Source organism: Drosophila gunungcola (assembly GCF_025200985.1).
Source record: "Drosophila gunungcola strain Sukarami chromosome 2R unlocalized genomic scaffold, Dgunungcola_SK_2 000004F, whole genome shotgun sequence".
Classification (NCBI taxonomy): Eukaryota; Metazoa; Arthropoda; class Insecta; order Diptera; family Drosophilidae; genus Drosophila; species Drosophila gunungcola.
In genome coordinates, this window is record NW_026453167.1 from 2542520 (window position 1) to 2566462 (window position 23943).

At 36.6% G+C, this 23943-nt stretch overlaps 2 protein-coding genes across 5 annotated transcripts in view; one reads left to right on the top strand and one right to left on the bottom strand.

Moving 5' to 3' along the window:
- LOC128254277 (G-protein coupled receptor dmsr-1) overlaps positions 1 to 23943 on the bottom strand; it is a 78007-nt gene that overhangs the window by 48534 nt on the left and 5530 nt on the right. For 2 of the 4 annotated variants that reach the window (XM_052983219.1, XM_052983215.1), the window contains exon 1: positions 16063 to 16319. The exons of the other annotated variants lie outside the window; for them this stretch is intronic. The gene's annotated coding sequence lies outside the window, so the exon portion shown is untranslated. Of the gene's footprint in view, positions 1 to 16062; positions 16320 to 23943 lie in introns of those variants that run through there. 4 annotated transcript variants of the gene reach the window in all.
- Positions 1 to 23943, top strand: part of LOC128254273 (uncharacterized) — a 49395-nt gene that overhangs the window by 9093 nt on the left and 16359 nt on the right. Inside the window, 1 exon segment of the mRNA XM_052983209.1 lies at positions 11243 to 11299. Coding sequence (XP_052839169.1) covers positions 11243 to 11299 — 57 coding nt within the window.

The window sequence follows — 23943 nt, forward strand, 5'->3', positions numbered from 1 at the left end:
TTAAGGATTTTATGAGATAGGGTTTCCAAATTTAAAATCAAAATTTATAAAATACCCATGCTCGACATACAAATATATTTCTTTTTTCTCTGTGTCTGCTTTACAATGCACTTATAAAACCACAATTCTGGCACTGTTAACCTGTTTCAGCGTCACTCGTTTTGCGGTGGTACGGCGATAGCCTTAGCTTGGCTTAAGACTTTATTAAATCGCTCTCGATGTTGCGGTGGTGATGGTTGAGCTGGTGCTGCTGTTGGTGGTGCTGTTGGTGGTGCTGCCGCCGCACCCACTCGTCCAACAAGCCCAAATATTAGCACACAGAACTTAGCTGGAGTGACAGGCGGCGGTGCACTGTTGTTGGACGGATGATTCACCTGACGGCTGGAATATGAGTATTTCTATCAAGTTTCTCGCTCACCGTACCGCTCATTCGCCTTTTGGCCATTTCAAACGGGTTTTATAACCATCTCCGCCTTTATTTCGCTTGGCTCTATCTTACTCACCACTCGAGCTAACTTCAAATTATCGCAGCAAATTTCTTGGAATTTCATTTTGGCCCGGTGGGAGATTAATCGCAGTAATCAATACATTATCAGCACGTATCAATTTAATTTGTAGGCGGTCCCAAAACGTCTGAAATGCACATTTGTTGTTTGCCTACGCTAATTTGGGGCTTGGAAATCTCTATCTAATTGCAATTCAAATTCACTTTGAACTCGCCCACACGGTTGACACAGAGTGGTAATGAGAAATCAGGAATTCTCAAGCAAACTGTGACGTCAATATTTGCTGAAATCCAATTTGCTAGATTATAATTGGTCCGGTTTAGAATGCATACAAAGAAATATGCATATGTTCAAAAAAATGAATTTCAATGGTTAAATAATGTTTAAATAAGAAATGTTTTCTTAATTAAATTCAATTTCATAAAATTATTTTAATCAACTTGTAAATTTTTATATATTTGCTTGCAAGGCGAAGACTTCCTTTTTTAAATAAAACAAAATATAAAATCCCTACATCCTGCCCCCGAAAACCAATAAGATTATTATAATAATAAAACATAAATTCCCACACACGCAAGCCCCATCGAAATGAAATTCGCAGAAAATCGAAAAGGTGATTTCCGATAAAAAAGTTAAGTGCCCCCAAAAGCCTAAAAGACAAACAACAGCACAGCCCCCGAGCAGGTTCAAACACTCCATATGTGTACCTTAAATATGATTATGTTGCAGTAGAGCTGGCTGAAAGAAAGGGACGGGAGAGAGAGAGAGAAGAGAGAGACCGAGACAGGTAAACAAGGTTACTACGTCAGGTAGTCCCTTTTCGAATAAGTTCCCTAGGGGCCAAAATCAGGCACAGCCATTACCACTGAGGCAACCACTCAACGCCTAAAAGCGCAAAACAATAAACAACCCAAGATCACAAGCAGCGAGACAGAGCAGGATATATGGATTTAGAAAGAGCAGGAGAGACTGCAATAGTGGAGATAGGGACAGAGACAGGTTTACCCGCTCGTCCAGGAACAAAAGGGTTCTCCACATGATTCGAAGACAGAGCGATGTGAAGAGGGTCGCAACTCTCAAGTTCAAATTCGAGCATCATCGATAGCACCAACCTATATGCACAGGAAGAAATACTTTTCTCCAAAATAACTAAATGGTATGTGTCTCGGATCTTTAGCCCATATAAGCGAAACAATTCTTATGCAAAATAGCTTATGTATTTATTTATCTTTAGTATATTGTATATTCAATGGACAATTACTAATTAGCGTAATGTAGTTGGTTTATTTAAAACAAGAAGGAAAGCAAACTTCGGCAAGCCGAAGTTCATATACCCTTGCAGCTATTGCATTAATTAAATACTTTTGAAAACATTTAAATTATGATTTACTTGAGTATGTGCTAAAAAAAAACATTGAAACTATGATTATTTGCAGCTCAATTATTAGATAGTTATTTTATATATTTTTATTATTTCTATGGGAGCTATATGCTATAGACGTCCGATTTTGATAAAATTTATACCATAATTCTGAAATAATTAAACATTGCTATATGTCGAAGAACTAAACAAAAAATTAAAAAACAGAAAAGTTATAATTTTTTTCATTTATTTTCCGATTGTTCCTATGGGAGCTATATGCTATAGTCGTCCGATTTTGATGAAATTGAAACCGTAATTCTGAAATATTAAACCATTACTATATCTCGAAGAACTAAACAAAAAATTAAAAAACAGCAAAGTTATAATTTTTTTTCATTTATTTTTTCCGATTGTTCCTATGGGAGCTATATGCTATAGTCGTCCGATTTTGATGAAATTTAAACCGTAAATCGGAAATATTTTACCATTACTATATGTCGAAGAACTAAACAAAAAATTAAAAAACAGCAAAGTTATAATTTTTTTTCATTTATTTTTCCGATTGTTCCTATGGGAGCTATATGCTATAGTCGTCCGATCCGGCTCGTTCCGACTTATATACTACCTGCAATAGAAAGACAACTTTTGGGAAAGTTTCATGCAGATAGCTTTAAAACTGAGAGACTAGTTTGCATATAAACGGACGGACAGACGGACAGACGGACAGACGGACATGGCTAGATCGACTCTCCTAGTGATGCTGATCAAGAATATATATACTTTATAGGGTCGGAAACGTCTCCTTCACTGCGTTGCAAACTTCTGACTGAAATTATAATACCCTCTGCAAGGGTATAAAAATTGGCTACAAAATGATTTGCTACATTTAACCTTTTGTTTAACATCTTCCATCTTATGTTTGCTTTTTCTTTATTCTATCTGATTATTTATTCTTCACCTGGTGTTTTTGAATCTTGAATTCTTATCTATAGCTTGTATCTTGTATCTATAGTGATATCTCCGCTGCTTAGAAGTGATAATCTTAGTAATGAATCATATTTAAATTCATATGTGGAAAGAGATTTGTTTTAAATGACGAAATACGATTAATATGAAACAGATCCTGCTCCGGAGTTTTTTTTCCGGTGTTGCATTGATCGGCTGCGTTTTCCCTGTTTTGGGTTAAAGACCCATGCATGGAGTCTCCCTATATCTTGTGCAATCCCCAGTCCAACATCACCATCTCCAACTGCGACTGTCTGGCGACGATGTCGTCTTGTTGTCTGGCGACGGCGGCGTTTTCAAAGCGAAACAGTCCCGGGATGCAATTGGAAAAACTCGTAAAGTGTTAGCCATGAACGGGGAAACACTCGGTATAACCAATATACGAGTATATTCCGCTTAACTTTGAATAACTCGTAACCGAAATATTTTGCTTTCCGATGAAAAATGAGCCCTAGCATAAGTTTTCTTATTTAAAGTACTTTTGCCCCGAGCTTTCAGCTAACAGGATTCTTAGAAAATATATTTTAAGTTAAGGGGGGGGGGGGGGCGCGAGCAGCGAAAGACAATGAGCGGGGAGAGGGGTAAAATACATTTTGCGAGGAAAACTTTATATTAAACGACAGACAAAATCGTTCTCTTTCCGTCTTGCTCTCTTTTTGCCAGCCCTCTCTTTCGCGCCGTGGGCCATTTATTGAAGGAAGTCACGTTACGAATGTGGCACGTAGTGCGCCCAGCACGTCGTTCACGTCGGTGAGGCGCCAGCATTTAGAATTCTGTTTATAGACCGCTCCACGCACAGCCATCTCGCTCTCTCGCTCTCTCCCTCTCTCTCTCTCTCTTTCTCTGTATTTCTGTCTCTGTCTCACTCGCAGCTCGACCGCCCCCATGCCCCACGCCCCTTTTTTGCGACAAGCTCGTGCTGCAGATACAATCGGAGTGAGAAAGCGAATTACAGAGAACCGAAAAGTAAAGCAACGTCAAGTGCTACGCGTATCTTACATCTACAGTAAAATATTTGCTGCCAATTGCGAAACTTTTACCAATCCAATTAAAGTCCTGATGAACCGAAATAGTTTCACCTACAGAAAGATTTTATATATTATATCCAACCCCAAACATACTTAAAAAGCATTTACCATAAAAATTATTTTTCTCGCGAATAAAGAACGTTCGTACGAAAGATGTGAACATTAATAAAATCAACAAATTTAAAATTTGATTTACATTTATAAAGTAAATAAGTTTTTTATTGTTCTCTACATTTTTTTTTTATTATTGTTTATTATTTTTTAATCAAATTGACAAGTTATTTATTGAAAAGTCACAAAATAAAGAATATATTTGTATGGGTTAACTAAAATGTAAGCTTCCAAGATTGGTCAGACTAAGCAGGCTTCACTGTACCAAAACAAGCAGACATTGCAGAAGGTGTGGAGGCAGTTGATTGAGGATTGTCCCACACTCACACACGTACACTCTCTCCCAATTGTACACTCACACTACGGCAGACAGATTTCGTTTTTGCGCCTTTTTCTTGTTGAACACGAAAGTTGGCAGCTGTTGCCGTTGCCAGGATGCTCCAAAGTTCGAACTTAGCAGCAACAGATACTTTTATTTTTGCGCTGGGACCTGTATCTTTGTATCTTCGCCGGGCAGCAGATACGTACAGATGTATATAAAACAAAATGGGACGTTACACACAAACAGCAACAATGATGTTACCCCGGCTATGACGTAGTCATGTGCTGTGTGCTTGTGTGATTCTAGCCCAAGACTTCTGGCTCTGCTTTTCGCTGGTGAGCTGTAATTTATGTTAACGCAGATCGAGAAATAAATCTTTATTTATTTTTCCTCGACTTGTTGTGGCTTTTATTTTGTATTTTCGCTGAAACCGAAGGACGCGATAAATTTCTGCAAAGCAGGGCCAGCCTGAAATTGCGATTGGGTTGTTTCGATAAGGCTAAGGAATACAGAAAAAGTTCAAGAGCTTAAGCATTTCTAAATATCGTGTTTGTATTAACAATATTCTTAGTATTTTTAGCCTTTCTTTTCTAAGTATTGATTTTATAATTTTCGATTCATAAAATTAAAAGTCCCTTTTTTTAGGAAATATTTTTAAATCTTAAAATAATGAAAAATTTGCATTAAAAATTTTAAGAGATTAGCCTGAAGAGACCTTTTGAAAAATTATTCTGTTTATTCGTTCTTTTTGATTTTTTTAGAAATGTCAACCAAATTAATTTGTGTTGTAAAGATTAAAATTTGAGTTCAATGTGTTTTATACATGTACTTATATGCTAAATTAATTTACATTTTGCAAGGTACTGAATAAAACAGTAAAAAAAATGTGTTGTTTTACTGATACTAAAATACTATACTTACTATAGTTCCCAGATTTTCATCGTTTTGGGAATTAAAAGTCTTAACATACATTTTAATTAGAAAACCATTGACGCAGGTCATAAGCAAATAAAATGTATAATTAAGTACTAGTGACGTAGTTTCCTGGCCATTAATTTTCCCTTTAGGAAGTCTTGAACTTGAACTGATTTCGGACTCGTTTCTACACATTGTATCTTCTGAAAGGTGGAACCATAATAAGCTGAATAACGGGAAAGGTACCCATGAAATCTTATCGCTCGTGAACCGAAGGCAAAAACAAATACCAGGCAATTAAGGCAGGGGCAACAACAACTAAAGAAACAACAACGAAAGATAATCATAATCGGTACAACAAAAACCATAATCAACCAGTGACTAAAAACAACAAATAGATTGAATATATATATTTCTCAACAAGAGCTCGAGAGAAAAAAAAGAGCAACAAGCAGCTCTCTTTCAATTTCAATTGTAGCCCAGGGAATTCCCTCTCATTTTTTGGTTGAACAGAAAATTGAAAGACCAAATTGAATGTACAAATCGAAAGCATTTAAAAGGGAGAGATAGTAAGAGCGAGAGAGCGAGAGAGAGCATGCAATTCAAAGGAAATTAAGCATAAAAAGTGAATAACTTTTGATAATTGCGGTGTCAGCGTTTTGGCATTCCATTTTGCGCTCATTCAACTAGACGAGCATATATTTAGATTGATATAAGTGTGTATGTGAATACGCAGATTAGTGATGTGTGTTATTTTTATACGCGACACAAAGAGTATACTGTATTTGTGTAAATGTATGTAAGAGGAAAACTTTATGTTATATATTCTTGAAAATTTGAGCACTAATATGAAAGTTGAAGTCTAAGAAGCCGGATCTTAAAGATAGATACTTAATTATTTAACTGAAAAACTATTTCTTTTAATTTTGAGGAATCATCCAATCAACTATATTAACAATTAATGATAAGAAAAATCTTAGCAACATCATTTAATTTCCCTTCCTTAATAATCACCATTTTTGTGCATTTAGGGCTAGGTAGATTTAGGATATATTCACCTACAGCTTTTATACATGTTTGAATTAATATTTTTCTAGCAGCTGCTGATTTTCGCTTGGTGCGTCGCCACTCGAGCTTTGAGATCTCATCCAACTTTTTTTTGGCTCTTATCACTTTTTTTCGCCAAGCAATCATTTGCATAGTCTCATGTCCTTGCACACCACACGCCCTCTCTATATATACACACATTTATTTTCTTGATATCACCGCTCGGCCCATGTTTAGCGTATTTATACTAATTAATCATTTCGACATGGGAAATCCCATTTTGTTCGCCGAATTTTTTTATGCGAAATTTAAGATACCAAGAAGTTTGCGAATTGGAAATCGCATAAAATAAAATATTTAGATTCAGGGAAACATATAGTTGCAAAAGTAAGTTGCTAGCAAGCTGCAAACCAGCAAACATGTTTCTTAATAGACAATATTTTGTTAACAAAAGCCAGCAGTTTTTTGTTTTACTGTGATAACAATTTGCCCAAAATTCATATTCGAAGTTCAACTTTTAAGGCAAGGTCAACTCAAAATTTACTGCTCTCTAAAAAAAAAAATAAAATAATTGAAAAGACAAACAGAAGTATGTCTAGTAGGTACTCGAGTTCACAAAGATATGAGCCCGAGAAATGGTAGATAGTGCAGCCACAATGTCGAGTCACAGGAATTCCAGCACTCTGCTCCATTTACTCACTGAGTCTGGGAAGTCGAAACCATTTAATTGTCAGGCCATGTCCATGGATACCCCCTTCGTTTCTGGGTTGTGCAAGTCCCACACGCACATGGTCGAAATTCTTGGCATAGTTAGGCAAATAATTCCATGTGGGTCGCACTCTAGATACTTTAATATATATACTTCTGCACCCAAAGACCCCCGCCAAAGTCCCAAAGCCAACTTGAACAGCTGCCTAAAGTCGCCTGTCTGTGGCCCATGTGCATATCCATAACCATATTCTTTTAAACATAATTTTTTTTGCATGTTTTTGTCTTTAATAAAATGTGCCAGCAGCTGCAAAAAATTGGCAAGGCACAAAAAATGCCCGAAATGCACTTTTACTTGTCATTAATTTGTATTTAAGGTATTTCTACCACACATTTGGTACCCAGAACAAAGCAAACAGCAAATTGTTTTCTGCTATATTTAGTAAAACAAATTGTCAAAAAACTTGGTTGAAATAAATCAAATTAAAATGCAGCGCAGCAGCAGTAGATATTACGCAATCAACAGGCTCATACGTCACGGAGTGAATTGCGAATGAAATTGAAAACGACGAAACTCAATTCGCATTGGGGGTGTGAGTATTTGTATATACCATATATGTATGTTAGAGTGGGCCGATTTGCAATATTGCGTCGCTTTCAATTGAATTTTTATGACACGAGCCCCAGTCTCAATTTTGTTTTATTCTTTCCGCGAGCTTTTTTCTACTGTGTGTCTTCTAACACTCACCATCTACGGCATTTCCTTTGTCTATAGATATCTGTCACCTTTTGTTTGCTTAAAGCCATAAATAAATAGGAAATTTACGGGAAAAACAAATTCAGAATTTTTAAATAAATATATAAATTTAGATAAATCTGTATATGTTAATTTCTTATAAACAAATTAAAGTACCATCAAAAAAATGTTATTATTACAAAGTTGTATTAATATAATAGATTTCAATATTTTTTATATACTATAGAAAAGCTTAAGAAAATCGATTGATTTTGAAAAGCTCTTAAACATTAGAAAATAAGTACTAACTAATTCCTCATTATTCTGTATTTCGTCCAACGATGTCAATGTTGACCATAGTTTTCAGGAAAAGCCCAGTTTCATCTGGAATCCATTAAGCAGTTTGTTTATGGCAACAAAATCCGACCAGAACAAATCTCTAAAAATAAACAACTAACAACAAATGGCTGAATCATTTCAGTGCCAGTACACGGTATTCCTTAGCTTTCAAGGGACATTACTCATACGCCCCACTGGCTATGATCGCATCGAATCGCATCGCATCGCTTTTCTGCTGGCTGAGCTCATGCGCCCCAGCGTATGCGTAATGAGCCGCAAATGTTAATTGTTCTATAAACATTCGAGCCAGCAATTAGTAAGCCAGCAACAGCAACAGCAAGAACAAAAAGAACAACAACATTCAACGACGACGGCGATGAGAGGCTTCCCCCAATCACACACAGAAATATACACACATTCAATGAACAAACTGGTAAACTGGTTGCAGCAACCTCTTAACCAGTTTTCTCGAGCAAAAATAAAAGACCTGACACAAGAGCTAAAAAGAAAAAGAGGCTCAAAAGCGATGACGACGACATTGCCAATTTCAATCTACCGTACACGTACAAAATATTTGAGATCTAGATTCAGTTAATATGTTCTCTAATATTACATTTTTTTATGATGATAATGATAATAACACAATGCCTTAACCAAATTAAAAAGTAATATAAATTCGTTAGGCACAGTAATCTATAAGAATCTTAAATAACTTCAAAGCAAACAGTTTAATTTTATAACAGAAACTTTAATAAAATATATTTAATCACACTTGTTTTAATAGCGTACTCTTATACTTAATTAAAAACATTTTAAAATCGTTTGTGTTCTTACATTTTTTGTTATAAAATATAACAACAAATAAAACCTTATTATTATAATCAGATAAGTGATGGCAATATGCTTCTCCTAAAATGTATTTATTTGCTTAGTTTTTTGGTACAATCTCGAATGTAACCTTTTATATTCTAGGATTTTAAAAACTAGAGCCATAAAGGTATTTTATTAAAAATAATCGTAGTATACTTTTATACATCCTTATAAAAGTAAGAAAATCTTTATTTCTAGCACGCCGAATATAATTTTGAAAACATAAATATTTTTTTAATTATATAAGGTATGATAATCTTTAAAACAGATTGAAGATGCCAGTGGCAACCAATAAAATAACTTTAAATACTAAACATAATGTGATGGAATATTTATTAAATTGGCATTAGATTAAGAAGTGAATTTATTTTTTTTTCGTGTGTTTGTGGCTGCTGCTTTGATGCGCATGTTTCCGCTTTGGCCAGAAGATGAAAAAATGAGAAGCCGCAGCCAAAGTTGGTCGCCAACAAGTCGCGGCCATAAACAAGTGCGGCAGGTGGTAAAAACGCTGGAGCTTGGAGATGCGATTCGATTGGAGAAGGAGATGCGTGCCCAATCGGGGCCACGTTCTCGGCTTTCGCGGCCAACAAACAGACAGGCTACCTGGGCCAACTTCTTTTCCGTTTTCTGCACTTGGCCAGGCTACCTTAGCCGCCTTTGTCGCATTTCTGTTTGCCTGGTGCCTGCTTTAATTTGCATGCAGGTTTTTTCCGCTCCATCTCGCTCTTGTCTCTCTTATTGTAGCCTTGTAGCTTTTTAGCACAATCCGCAGAGTTCTGGACTGCGATCCGCATTGCATATTTACGGGGGCGCCGATTTCAAGAGGGGATCGGAATCGGAATCGTTAGTTTATCGCTGATGCGTTCAAAGTGCAGCCTCTCGAGGCGACTTAACTCGAGTGCCTCACAACATCTATTCTATGGAGCTGACCACAAACGGACAGGCGATAAGCAGTCATCATTCCCCATTCAAAAGCACACAATCGTAATTAAATGCTCTAGATGGGAAATGGGGTACTTCCCGACACAGAGAAAAAAAATTCATGAAGCTACGGTTGTTCATTCTGAAGCTGGACTGATTTTTTATGGCTTAAATAGCCATTGAACTTAAGAAGAATTAATTTTATGGCGACAAATCAAAAACTTGTTGATTTGCATTGTATTTTATAAAAGTTGTTATAAAATCTGTTTCTAAACAAATATTGACATTTGTACGTTTTAAATAGACTTTTAAGAAACAAATTTACTTCCAATATGAGAACATACTTGCTAAAATTAGTTTATTTATAATAGTTATTTGAAAACTAAAACAACACGCTTTAAATGTATGGTGTATTTAGAAGTCTTTATTTAAAATTAACAGTGCGCTGTTAATTTTTTTTAACCTTTTTTGAAAAACTGAAAGACGGTTTTTATTTAATTTTATGCCAACATTAAAAACATTCTTAAGAGCCATTTTTGAGGAAAAAAACATTTATATTTCTTTTAAGATTTTCATTGTAAGTTTGCTACGCGAACTTCCGCATAATTAGGGTGTTCCCCACCTCGTTTTCCATCGTTATGCCCCACTTGTTTACAAAATCGGAAAAGTGCGTCATTCGGCGAGGGTTTTCAAGCAGCTGCTAAGAAAAACGAATCTCAAAGATTTTTCATCGGAACCGTTTGTTGTGTATTCTTAGTGCCTTCATTGGGAATTTCGCCACAATTTGGCAAAAACATCTCGAGGTATTTTTGGCCACTCGTCAATGCGTTTTTTCACGTTCACTTTGCGCGAAGAAATTTAGAAAAAATATTTCAAATTATATCGGTACGCGCAGAAAGAGATTGAAAGCGTGCGTCTATTTTAAAATTGGCAAAACAGAAGAGCGCAACCGAATTGGCTTGTAAACATTTTGGGTGGAAATGAATTTTCAGCTTGGTTTGATGGCCTCCGTCTGCCGCCATTTCGGATTTTCCACGCCCATGGAAATTGGCAACAGTTGGCTCTGCTTCTTCTCGGTTTTTCCCCCACGCCATTTGAATACTTTATTGACTATGAAGTGTATGAATGTGTATCTGTGTGTGTGTCAGATGTGCTTTCCTCGGTTCGATTTTCCCATACTCTTGGTATTTTTCTGGCCTTCGTTTTTGACGTCACCAAGTGAAATGCCAACGGCTACTTTGTGGGCGAAGCTTTGTCTCAGATGTATAACATTGAAAATGCACTTGAAAATTGTCTACATTGTGTAAAAGATTTATAGAATTTTCTGTGAGATATATATTTTAATATCTTGATGTTTTTTTTTATTTTCAGAATCTACTGTGAATTCACGCAAGAGTGCTTTGGAAACGGCACGTGAGAAACTTAAAGGTGAGTTGACACTTTACAATCTTATGTTCAAATTTAGAAACCAAGATTTACCACGTCATTCGATAACTTAAATTCTGCAACTATACAGTATTAATTCAATTGCCTATATAGCATTCGACCTGATAACTCAATCAATTTATTTACCATGACTCAGAGTAAAACTGGCAATCTGTTACCACCTATCGCAGTTTATAAACCATGGACGTTCAATAGTTTTCAATTGAATCTAAACTACCTACGAAAGAGAAATATACCAAGAGATTTATTAATGACCTTCAGAGGTCTATCAATAAAGTTTCCCGGAAAAAAAGTGAACTAGAAATGTTTATCTGTGGGTAAAGCGGCGAGGGGAAAAGCAGATGGGCTTCCACATATGTCGAATGGCGTTTAATACAGTTGTTATGGGTGCCAAGCACAAAAGCAATCTCACAGATACACAAGCGAGTGCTTAGCGATATTGATAAAGTGCGTGCTCTGTACATAGGCGTGAAATAATAAAATAGAAGCGATGAGAGCTTCGGTTGATAAGGCCAAATGGCGTGATTCACGACAGAGTTCGCACACCGATACTTGGGGTATACTGTATATACTTGTACTCGAAAGTGAGGCAAGCAGATACATCTATACAAATCAGCAGCAATAAAGTATCTGCGTGTCTTAATGGGTGTGTGTGTGTGTGTGTGCAAGCGTATCGAAGAAGATTATGCGATTATAGATACTTTGCCGAAGCCAGCCGCATTTCACTTTCGTTTCGATAAGCTCAAACGTGACGTAGATACCAATAATAATGATATAATTGTGATAGCGTAACTGGAGTGGCTTACAACTCGGGTCATTCAGTCTAAAGTATCTTTCATAAGAATCTGAAAGAAAATAAAGGGTACGTTTGACATAGTTATATCTTGATTAAAGGTCAGATAAATAATATTTTATATTTAATTAATTGAAAATTCGGAAAAAATTCCATAATCTTTGACTGAGATATTAAAAAAATATGTGCTCAGCTGGATATTAAACTTTTTAAAGCTATAAGCCAGTCTTCAGGATATTATGCAGAAATATTTAGTATTTATTTATTTGCTGTATGATACATACAAGTTTTGTAAGATACATTCTTGTTGCCTAAAGAGTTCTTCTAATAACAAACTTAAAATGCCGCATTCATATCTAAAATCACCTTTAATAAAGAAAGCTATATCCTTACAGAAACGTTTAAAATAAGCATATTGTTAAAGTATCTTTAGCAGCATCTTAACCGTTGTATCCCATTTACGAGATCAAAGATACATTTGTGTCAGAAAGAAAACCCGGGAATGATTTTCACCAGAAGTGACCTAGCTCATCAGCACTACCTGCTCAGCGCAGAAATCCATCTAGATGGGTGTAATTTGAATTTGAATCTGCTGCCGTGGCATTTTTAATTGCTGCCCTGCCGAAAAGTCTGACCTGTGCGGGGATTTAGGACCTTTTGCTGTTGGCCTAGCGCCAGGTTTAAATGCGTCAAGTCAAGTGGCCCACTAAGCCCTACTTATATCCCTTTGCTGTCCGGGGTCTATTGATGATTTTATGGGTTTTACCCGGGAAAATCTGCTGCTGACCGGCGTAATGATGCCATTCCGTCTGTTCTGACTATTTTTTGTTTTTTTTTTTCTCTTACGATTTCGTTTTGGCCAGGTAAGCAGCCAGCAAATCCATTGACGCAAGTGATTAAGCTGTCTCGCTGATGTCTGGGCCAGCAGAAAAGCAGAAAAGCATAGCTAAACCGATTCAATTAGCTGATATGAGAAACTATAAACAGCTGCTGGCGTATGCAAATATGCGGCCCTGATGTGGCCACAAAATAAAAAAGGAATAACAAGCAGGTCCAAAAAGCCCATGCAGTTTACAGCAAAGAGAACCCTGAGATTCAGATGAAGATGCAGATTTCGAGATACTCGTTCGTATATGCGTATGGGCGACAATCAGAGAGTCTCTCGGAGATATATCTCAACATTCCTCGGCATATTTTCGTTGGCGTCGTTCGTCTGCGATCGCCGCGTTTTGCGTTTTATTTACTGCTCTCGGTGCGGTGCTTAATATAAAGCGATTTCATAGACGCTACAAGTACGTCGACAGAACAACAGACATCGTGCCGAAGAATGTGTACAAAAGTATCTGTATCTCTGTGCTGTATCTGTATCTGTTTTTGTATCTGTGCGAGCCCAGTCGCCAAACTGGCGATTCCCAATCAGCTAGAGCAACAGCAGCCAGCGGCATCGACTCTCGAATTGTGTACACAAAACTATCAAACAGAGTACTCACGAATCTCAAGTACCCTGAGAAGCACAGTCGTTAGAGAGTAATCAGTCCAGGGTGATAGATTTTCCAGCAAAAAGCTATGATTTCAAAATTTTGCATCATAAAAACTGTGAATAACGTCGGGGATGTAGAAATATAATCATTGAGGTAAAGAAGTTAAAGATTAAGTTAAATTGGGAAATACCTTCCTTAACTTTATAAACTATTTTTTTCGTACGCTTTAAAATTAGTTAACCCAAAGCAGAATATAAATGTTTTATTATTTAAAATATAATTATTGATTATTTTCATTATACTTTATATTTTTCTTCAATCTCAGCTAATTTCGAAGTTTTAGGAAACAAGACTTATAGGCCATAAAATCGCACTTGAATTTATTTCAACACATTTCCAATTATTCTAGGCCATTAAAAATAAAGACTTTATACAGCTCCTACTTAAATTTCAATCCCAGAAAACACCTAGTGTTTATTACCCGGCAGATGGAACCCCGAATGTATGTAAATTCCACTTGATTCACAGTTTGCAGACCCAGGGGGCTTTTGCGTGATTGTTGTTATTGGATAGTTGAGGTTGTGCAAATAAACTAAAATAACTCAAACTCAAATCCGCACTGTGCGGCTGTTTTTGCTGGTTTTGATGATTATTCCACCTCACCCTGGCGTTGTGTTACTCACACTAGCTTTACTGTTGACTGCCGCCGGCCAAAAGCAAAAGCCAATGTTGCGTGTCAGCAAATGAGCAATCGACAATCCTATAATGACCAAGTTAAGCGGGTCTGAAACACCCAGCGGTCAATCTGTTTGTGCCTATATAATGTCGAAAACTTGTAGTTTGTAGTTGCCAGTTGACTAAGGTCTGGTCGTCTACGTTTATTTATTCAGTGCTGACGCATTCAGTCACTATTGAATCGCCTCAAATCGAGTCGAATCCACCAGTTTCTCCACCACCATCACATTACCAGGCTGTCTGACTAAGAAACTGTGGAGCCAAAGCGATAGCCTTTTGAATGGAAAGGCCACCTACTGATAATGCGGATCGAACAGTTCGGATGGGGATGATTTTCTGAGAAATCAGCTCTGAATTCTCGGAACATTATATTGTTATCTCTTGATATGTTGAATCAGTGCCATGTACTTTTTCAAACAAGTGGTTTCTTCAATTTGTTTTGTAGGATTTTCAATCACTTGTTAATCTTTTTACGTATAAGTATGTATATATTAGGTCTCGTTTTGTGGAATCGTTTGCAGTTTTGTGTAAGCAAGAACTAAATAGTGTTTACAATCTAAACTCTCAATCGAAATGAACTTTTCAATGGAATTTTATTCTACAGCTACAATATCAAATGAACGTTAAAGCTCTAAAATATTCTTTTGGGTATTCAAGAAATATAAGAAATTCAACAAAGCAACTGAATGATGTTTAAGCAATCAAGCTCTAAATATATTCCAAATTCAAAGCCTTTGGTTAATTAATTATCTCACAATTTACACACGATTAACTACAATAATTAAAATTAATTTTTATAAAATCAACTTATGCATGCATGTTCTTAAAAGGAATAGACACACCTTGATAAATGGCAGTGTCATCGATCAACGGAAGCAGTATTCGTAATGCCGGGGCACTCCCAATCCGTCAACGAAACTCCCCCTCCGGAGTTTTCCCATGACAACCGCTTAATTCTCGTTCTACATTCATACATAGATGCAAATTGTCTGGCTGGCTCTATCATTTAGACATTTGAACTAAGCGGCTTCAAAAATCGATAACACACATAACTATGCAATGCGTAATTAGGCTGACTATTATGTGCCATGTAATTATTTGTGAAACGGAAATTCGGCTTAGGATTAGATACCTATGTATTTAAGCTGCACGTTAAACGTTTATATCATTTTGGTTGATTTAACGTTATTTTTGATTTCAACAGCAATACAGCTAAAATATTTTTAATATGTTTGCATACATAAAATCAAAATAAAATAAATAAATTAAACTGCGATGTAAATAAATGCATTATTTTTAATCCCGATTGCTTGATTTCAATTTACTTAATTCTACTTAAATTGTTGAGTTTTAATTCAACAATTTCAGTAGGATTATGTTAATTGAACCTGAAAGGTTTTTTATATTAAAATGATCAATAAGTGGAGCTGTTTATTTTTAAAACGGTTTTTATTATATTTGTATTTGTTCGTTTTTCATAAAGGGCAATCAATCGTTCTTTATTTTATCTTACGCTGTTCTTTTTTGCACTGTGCATTCAATTAGTTTTGATTGTCGCTTCGCTTTTGTCTCTCGCACGTTTACGATGCTCAATTAAAGAAGAAGTTCGCTCTATTGATTACGTTTAATGTCGATGACGAAGACGCCTTCCCCTGGAACTCCGCTGGAACTGGTACAAAAACAGAGCCCCTCCTCCGGGGGCAACTCCCAAAAGCAGTTCAAGTGAATGGTCAAACCTGTTTGCTCTGCGGACAACCGACAGCGGACAGCGGCCACATCGAATCGTGGGCAGTTGGGGGCATGTGCACGAGCGAGCGAGCGGTAATAATAACAAAGTTGGAGCCGCCGGACGGCGACGACGACGTCGCCAACATTTGCTGAACGGTTGAACGGCTGAACGACTGAGCGGCCCAGACATGATCACGTCGCCGTGTTGTTGCTGCCACGGCTCTCTGATTGTTTGCGTTGTCTGTCTGCCCCGGAGTTTGGAGCCAAAATGGCACTGAGAGAAATTAACCTTTTTTTTAATAATTTGGAGAAAAATTCCAGGATTTAAAAGATACATAAAGAAATATAGAAATTACAATTTTCTTAAAAACTACCTTACTTATACAAATATCTCAAGCATATCTTGATATAAAGATAAAGATAAAAGATATTTTAATATTTGTTGGAAAAGCTTAAATGCCAAAAATTTTATTAACAGACCCAAAAATCTTCAAAGTTATTTATAAATAATTATGTTTTTACGAAATTAGTTCAATGATAAAATATAATTGCTGTTAAGTCTCTGGAGATTTTACGGAACCTTCAGATTATACAAGTTCTAAGTAAGATTTGGTTATTGGTTTTTACTACATTTAGAAATAGAAATTGTAAAGAAAATATATTTTATATAAAATCCCAAATATTGCTAGCAAAGCGACTTGGTTCGATTTTAAAGAAATAAAACTAGGATTTTTTCATATTTTCATATAATATTTTATCATTCATTACATGCTTTTTCTATAACTGGTGGCTAATTTCTCTCGGTGTGGCATTGTCGCCACTTTGGCGGCACTGGCGATCGTAGCTTCTGGTTGCAATGTTTCCAGCGTCGCCCCATCCCCTCGGCACTCTTCATCGCCCCCTTGACCCCCTCCAATGCCCGACATCCCCCGACGACGACGACGACGACTGTTTTATGTAGCGCTTAATGGTTTCATTTGGCGGCTGAGCAGCGTTTCTCCATGTGTGTTGGTGAGTGTATCGATTACCCAATGCGTGAATGAGTAAGAACCCATCGGGGGCGACGTACGATGGGTGTTATTGTTGGCATTGTTGGTTAGTTGCCTTTGCTGCAGTTTTGGGGCCGGCCACTTGTGCCTATTTATGTTTGCCAGACTCGCAGATATATCGCTGATATGTACCACTCACACAGATACACGCCGCTCACACAGATACACCGATACACCGACACAGATGCCCGGTTAATTGTTGCCGTGCAGCCCAATTGCCGATCATTTGGGATGGCTTCGCTTCTGTGTGTGTGTGTGTGTGTGGGTTTATATTTTTAAATCAATCGATGCGATAGACGTTTTATTGCTGTAATCAATCGTCGCGTGCATGTGGCAGCGTCGCCTGTTCGATTAATCGTACGAGTACGACCACGAGTACCAACAACTGGTATTACACAGATAGGAGTAGCCCATGCATGCACGGAAAAAAAACTTAACCATGTTTGTTCTATTTTCGTCCCATCCTTATGACTTTAAACATGTCATCTAATGGTTTTGTATATTTAAGACAAATTATTTATAAATTATTATATACTATTTAGAATGTCATTTTAAGAGTGAAAATCTTAAAATCGCCTAATTTAAGTTCTTAAACTAATCATAATTATAATCTTATCAAAACCATTTGTGTAAAGTTTCTTTTCTTGAATGGTCAAAAAACACCAAGTTTCATATATCATAATAGCCTAAATCTTATCACGCTTATACTTTCACTACCAATTACTCGTATCTAGCCTTATAACACAATTTATTTTTATGATGAAGAAACCCATTTCGAAATGTTAAGAAATAAAAATCTGATGTCACAGACAGGAGTCACTTTGATGTGATAATATGCCGGAAACGATGAGCAACTTCTGGTGCTAATTTCTCCCTGTGTACATACATATGTTTATACGCGTATGTAGACACGTCTACATATACATACAAATGTATGTACAAACGTGTCGCTCTAATAGATGAGTGCGTACCTCTCGTCCTCGGTTGATTGTGTTTATTGATTAGATTGTTTACCTTTCTTCGTGATATCATCGGCGACCAAGTGTTGAGCGTTATCGTACGTCAACTGTCCAAATAAATGTACATCTGAACACACACAGAAACTATTCCAATGGAAAATTGAAGTATACTCCGTATATATTCAGAGCGCGTGTGTGTGTGATAGTTCTTATCGAATCGCTTCCGTTCGATTTGGCAAAGAGAGTTACAGACTTTGGGGGATTTTCACTACCGTTGTTGTTGTCAAGCTCTTTGAGTAATTCGCTGTCGTTATCGAAGATCGATTTTTAATGGGTGTGAAAAGGGGGAAAGTGATTAATGGAACGCTTTTACGGCTGCAACAAATTAATATCCAAAACGAAGTTATTCCATTAACAGTTTAATAGGTTGACATGTAATATACATACATAATTGGGAATTTAATTGACCGTTTACTTATAGACATTTCGAAGATCCAAACTCTTAATTCCGTTGATGTGCTGCTAAAATAACTACAAAATATTCATCAGAAAAATTTAAAATTTGTTAAATGTTTCAAAACCTAAAGTTCTTTAGCTACAAAACTATGGAAAACAAATTAATAAGTTTGCAATTTATTGGGACACCTAAGAGCTTAAATCAATAAGGTTCCGCAACTTTTGCAATTGCTCAACCCAAAAACAAACTTTAGCTACAAATTAGCAAACAAAAACTGTACGCTGAAAATGGCGCACAGCGGGGGAAATAGAATAAATTTATAAATAAACCCAACAAAGTGGCAGCACAACAACAAAAAGTGCAAAACCAATTGATCTAATAAGCCAAGAACACGGCGGCGCTCACTTTACGCGTTCATCTTCTTCTTTTTGTTTTTTGTTTTATATTCGACAAAAGCAAGTATGTACAACAATAACAATGGCACATTTTGCGGGCGGGCTTCCCTCGCGGCAGAAAAATACGCAGCGAAATACAACAGAAACCAGAAAGAACGCTCCAATTGGTGCACTCGCATTTTAGATACCCTCTATTTAGGACCTTAAAAGGTCAAGATGATTAACAAGCGCAGCAAAGCCTTAATTTGTAAGTTAATGATGTCACATATTTCAAAATCCCTTTGGTCAGTTTTAATAGAATCAAAAAAATAACAACTTTTTTGAGTTGCTATTAACTTTGTATACTAGGTTTAAAGTCTTCCAGCTCATGTTAAATGCTATTAGGAATTTCCATATAAAAATGTTTGTGAAAAAGCGCTTAAGGGTCTCTGCGCATTGACTTAATGATTTATCACTCATACGTCCTGTTGCGTCATTTTATTAAGTACAGCATTTTAAACTGTTTTTTGTTATTGGTTAATTTTCTATTATATATTTCGAATCTATAAATAAAACCGCATTCTGCCACAAAAAAAACTTTTGAGTTTTTGGTTAAAACCAGTTCGACTCATAGAAACTTCAAGTTATGGAAGTTCCAATCAAGGAAACTCTATCTATCTCCACAACTGCTCAAGTTCTAAGATACTGTTTGAGTACAGGGTACGAAGAGAAGAAGTGGCTAAAGAGATGGAGAGATGTAAGAGGAAAGTGATTTTGCTCATTCGTGGAAAGAGAGCGCAACAGCGCCATATGTCTACAAAAATCACGTTAGCCGGAAAGAGATAGAGATGGCAGGCCATAAGAACACTCACAGACGCAACAGTCGCTCACTCACACACACAAACACACAGACTTAGTGACGACTTGGCGACGCCAGTTCACTTGTTGTTCTTGTTATGTTCTGCTTCCCTGCTTGTTGTTCTTGTTCTTGCCGGTTATTGTTAATCATTCGCACAGGGGCGGTTCACCCATTGTGGGGTTACATTAACCCACTGTTAAATGATGCAACAGCATAAAAATAATAAAATATTCTATTTGACAAGCTGAATGTCTGATTAATAGAATAGATTGTGTTTTTAAATGTAGTGCGAAAATAACCACACCAATATTTGCCCACACACACATTAACGGCGAGGAACAGTTGATCGATTCTATTGACCCATACTAACCAACAGCAGCTATAAATGTAACTCGCTTTCTCATTCATAGGTTAAACAAACTATTAACAAAGATAAGTAATTCGAGTAAAAAAAACATATTTTCATCATTTGTCTTAACTCAAAAGGAAAATGACTAAGCTGGTACATTTTAAGGAAAATGACTAAGCTGGTACATTTTAAGGAAAATAACCTCTTACAAACATTCAAGTTTATTTGCGTAATGATAACTAAAAAGCTTTAGGTAAGTAAACTTTTATTTTTAAGCTACCACAACAAATAGAGTTCAGTAGCCCTATCAAAGTGATAATAACATAATAAATTATCTGGCAAAAACAAAAGCCGAAACCAAACAGTTCATCACATGTTTAATGTATAAAGATTGCACGCTGTGTGAATGCAAAAAAAAAAACATTTCTTTTTAAATCCTAGAAGAGCGTTATTTGATCAATTGAAATGATTCTATATAATATTTATCACCTGCACTCAAGAAGTACCTATTATTGAAACGCTATTCTCTCGGGCGCCTAAGGGTTAAGCGTCGCTGCCTGCTGCGCTGCCCGCGTCGCTGCCGGCGTCAAAAAAAAACTCGAGCCTCGAGTCGAGGCCCGCCATTCTTCGATCTTCGTCGTTCGGTGTGGTTGTTTCGGCTGTTCGGACGTTTCGCTTGTTTCGGTGCGGCGTGGCGGTTTTGTTTCGACGACGATGAATTCGAATTAGTCGGCATAAACAACGCAACATAAACAAGAAAGAAACCACAAAAGAACGGAACATACGCTCCTATACGTATACGTAATATATAATAGTGTGTGGGCGAGAAGTGCGAGTGCAGCCGCCAACAACAAGTTTTGTATTAATCAAATTAGATCATAGCGCGAAAAAGTGTGCAAAAGAGAAACAAAGAGGAAAGGTTACAGCAAAATGAATGTCATAATATGCTAATTAGTTGCAGTGCAAAGCGAAAATACACGAAAATCAAAGTGCAAAATTCAAAGCCTCTCTATCCAAAATATAAAAAGAGAGAAGAACGTGTGATTAAGTGCGTGCGAGTGAGTAAGAGAGTGCAAGGAATTCCAAGAAAAACTGTGAAAATTCAAAATAAACAAAAGTCGAAGAGAGATCCCCTCTCGAGAATACAATAGAAGAAGCAACAGAGAAAAAAACAACACTACAATCTGGGCAACCCCGCGGCCGGGCCGCAAAATCAGATTAGTGTTAGTAATACAACAACAACAATAGTGGGTGAGTGGATAATCTCTGCATTGGTATGGGTATAGGTGTGCTCATGAGAGCGAGAGGGCATGGTGATTGGACTTGAACTACTTAAAGGCGTTTTACCTGCGCTCCTTACCTTTTACCTTTTCCGTAAATTAAGCCGGCGCCAGGATACCTGGCTAGGTAAAAAGACAAACAAAAGGCTTGCAACGTCATTGACACGCCAGCAGCAACAACAACAACGCAGGCTATAAATGTGCAACGTGCAAGCAGCAACAACATTAACACAAAAGCAACTAAGGTGGAAATCCACTTAAGGCTACACCACGGGGCGTTCAAATGGAATCGCTATTCCCCTTGTGGAACAGTGGAACCTTCTAGATTTCAAATTTGTAACAAAACCCAGAAGTTCACACATTTCTTCTATTGAGAATTCAGACACTAAATTTAGATTATTATTTACTAGTTAAGATAGAATTAAAGAAGCTGATGACTACGATTTTCCTTCAAGTATATATAGAAAAAACAAAGATATCAAAATTAAATAGAATTTTTACAAAATAAGATCAACATCTTTTAATTAACCTAAACTTTGATTATAAATTGTAAAATGCAGAAGTTAGCCATTCTCAATACCGAGGCGCCACTGTATGTCTCAGGGTCTTAGGCCTGCTCTCAAGTGTTTTGCGAACAATTAAACATGCAACAGTTATAATACGTTCCGCCTTAATGCTGTGTTATGTGCTTGTGTGTGCGGCTGAGTTTGCGTGAGATTTGAGGAATGCCCTGCCCGGGGAATGACGACACATGTTTATCGGCTGGGCAACCCCTAAAGAGCAGTCATGACCTTGACAACACAGCAACAGATACTCCGCAGCCACAGCTACAGATATACAGATACAGATTCTTTGGGTCCGGGCCGCTGAAATCGGTTACCATTTTTTTCCCGCCCATTGCGCATGCCTTTGCATTCATCGGGTCGTTTCGTTTCGAATCGAATCGAATTGAATCAATCCCATAATATAGCCCCATGAGTTGCCTACGTAAGCGTCTTTGAATTTATCATATTTTTGTATTTATTTATGATTATTTTTTTTTCTCACTTTTTGCTAATATGCAAAAATTCACAACGCCGCCAACGTATTTCCGTCCTTCAAATGCCAAAACGCCAAGACAAGCAGAAAAAAAAAGAAAAAAATAAAACAAAATTAAGAAAGAACAACGCACACGATTTGTGAAAAATTATTTTGATGGCTTGGCGCTCGGAAACATTTTTTGTTTGCGCTCGAATGCACGATTTAGAGATTCTTTCCCCAAGCCGTTTGTTTTGGCGGCCTTCTTTGACCGAGCACAAGTATTTATAAACAGTTTGATTTAATTAGCCCTCCAAAAATAACGTGACATTAGAGCGAAAAACTCTCATTAATTTCTGCTTTTATGTCGCCATAAAATTCGAAATACCTAGCTTCATTTGATGGGGGTGAAATTAAATTATGATCTTTATAGCACTGCGCAGCATTGCATAATCGAATTGATTCGAGATTTCCATTTGGCTGTATAAAGCAAATACCAAAACGATCATTTTTAACAAAAATGTGCTAACGCAAAAGGCCAATAGAAGCAACTAAAAATATTTAAGCTGATATATGTACGGACGCAGATGTGTGTGTATATATAGCCGACAACTTGGCTCTATACCGTCTACTGTCTAAAATAAAACACTTGAATGTCGTCTTACGTAGTTGGAGCATTTAAAAATACATTTCTAGCGAGGCGGCGGCACCAAAACAAAATGGAAAATTAAGAAAATCGAGAAAATCAAATTCTATCAGCCAGAATAGCAAAGCCAAAAGTCAAAGACAGTGGAAAATAAAAATAAACAAAAATTATCGAACGATTTTTGTCTGCTTTCCTCGATCTTCCGTTGTTTTACTTTGCGTGTAAACAAAAAAATGTTAGACTGGCAATTGTTTAACACTCTTTTGCCATGAATTCCTATATTTTGAAAGCTCTTGCTCATTTACACAAATTGCGGAATGAGGAAGAAATACTTTGATTTTTACTTTGAACTCATTTTATATTTACGGTTATAACGCCCGAAAGTGATTTTTCATCCATGCAATAATCATAAATAATTTTGGCATATAAATTCTAAGTTATTAGGAAATTATAAAAATATTGAATAATTTTTCAGATTCCGAGAAGACTTTAATCTATTTATAAACAATCGATTTTTAACCGTTAGATAAGTGGTCGCAATTTTCAAAGTCCAAATGCAGTCATAAATATTTGAAAACCAACGGCGCATACTAAAAATCAATAAATCTGTATTTCAAAGCTTGAATAAGTGCTAAACAGAATTTCGATTCTGTTTTATTTCGCTATGCCAAAAATCAATTTGTTTATACAGATTTTACCTACTTATATGTAAACCAGGGAACCTTGGCAATCGGAAAACATCTAGGCACAAACTGAACATGATTTTCCTCTCGAGAAATTTTACAATATTTCTTCTGCTGACGTCAAACTAATTTGGGAATTTCCGTGCTAATGCGAAAAGTGTATAATATGCCGAGAATTTGTGTTGTATGCCAAATTTCCCCTAATAATGCTTACTC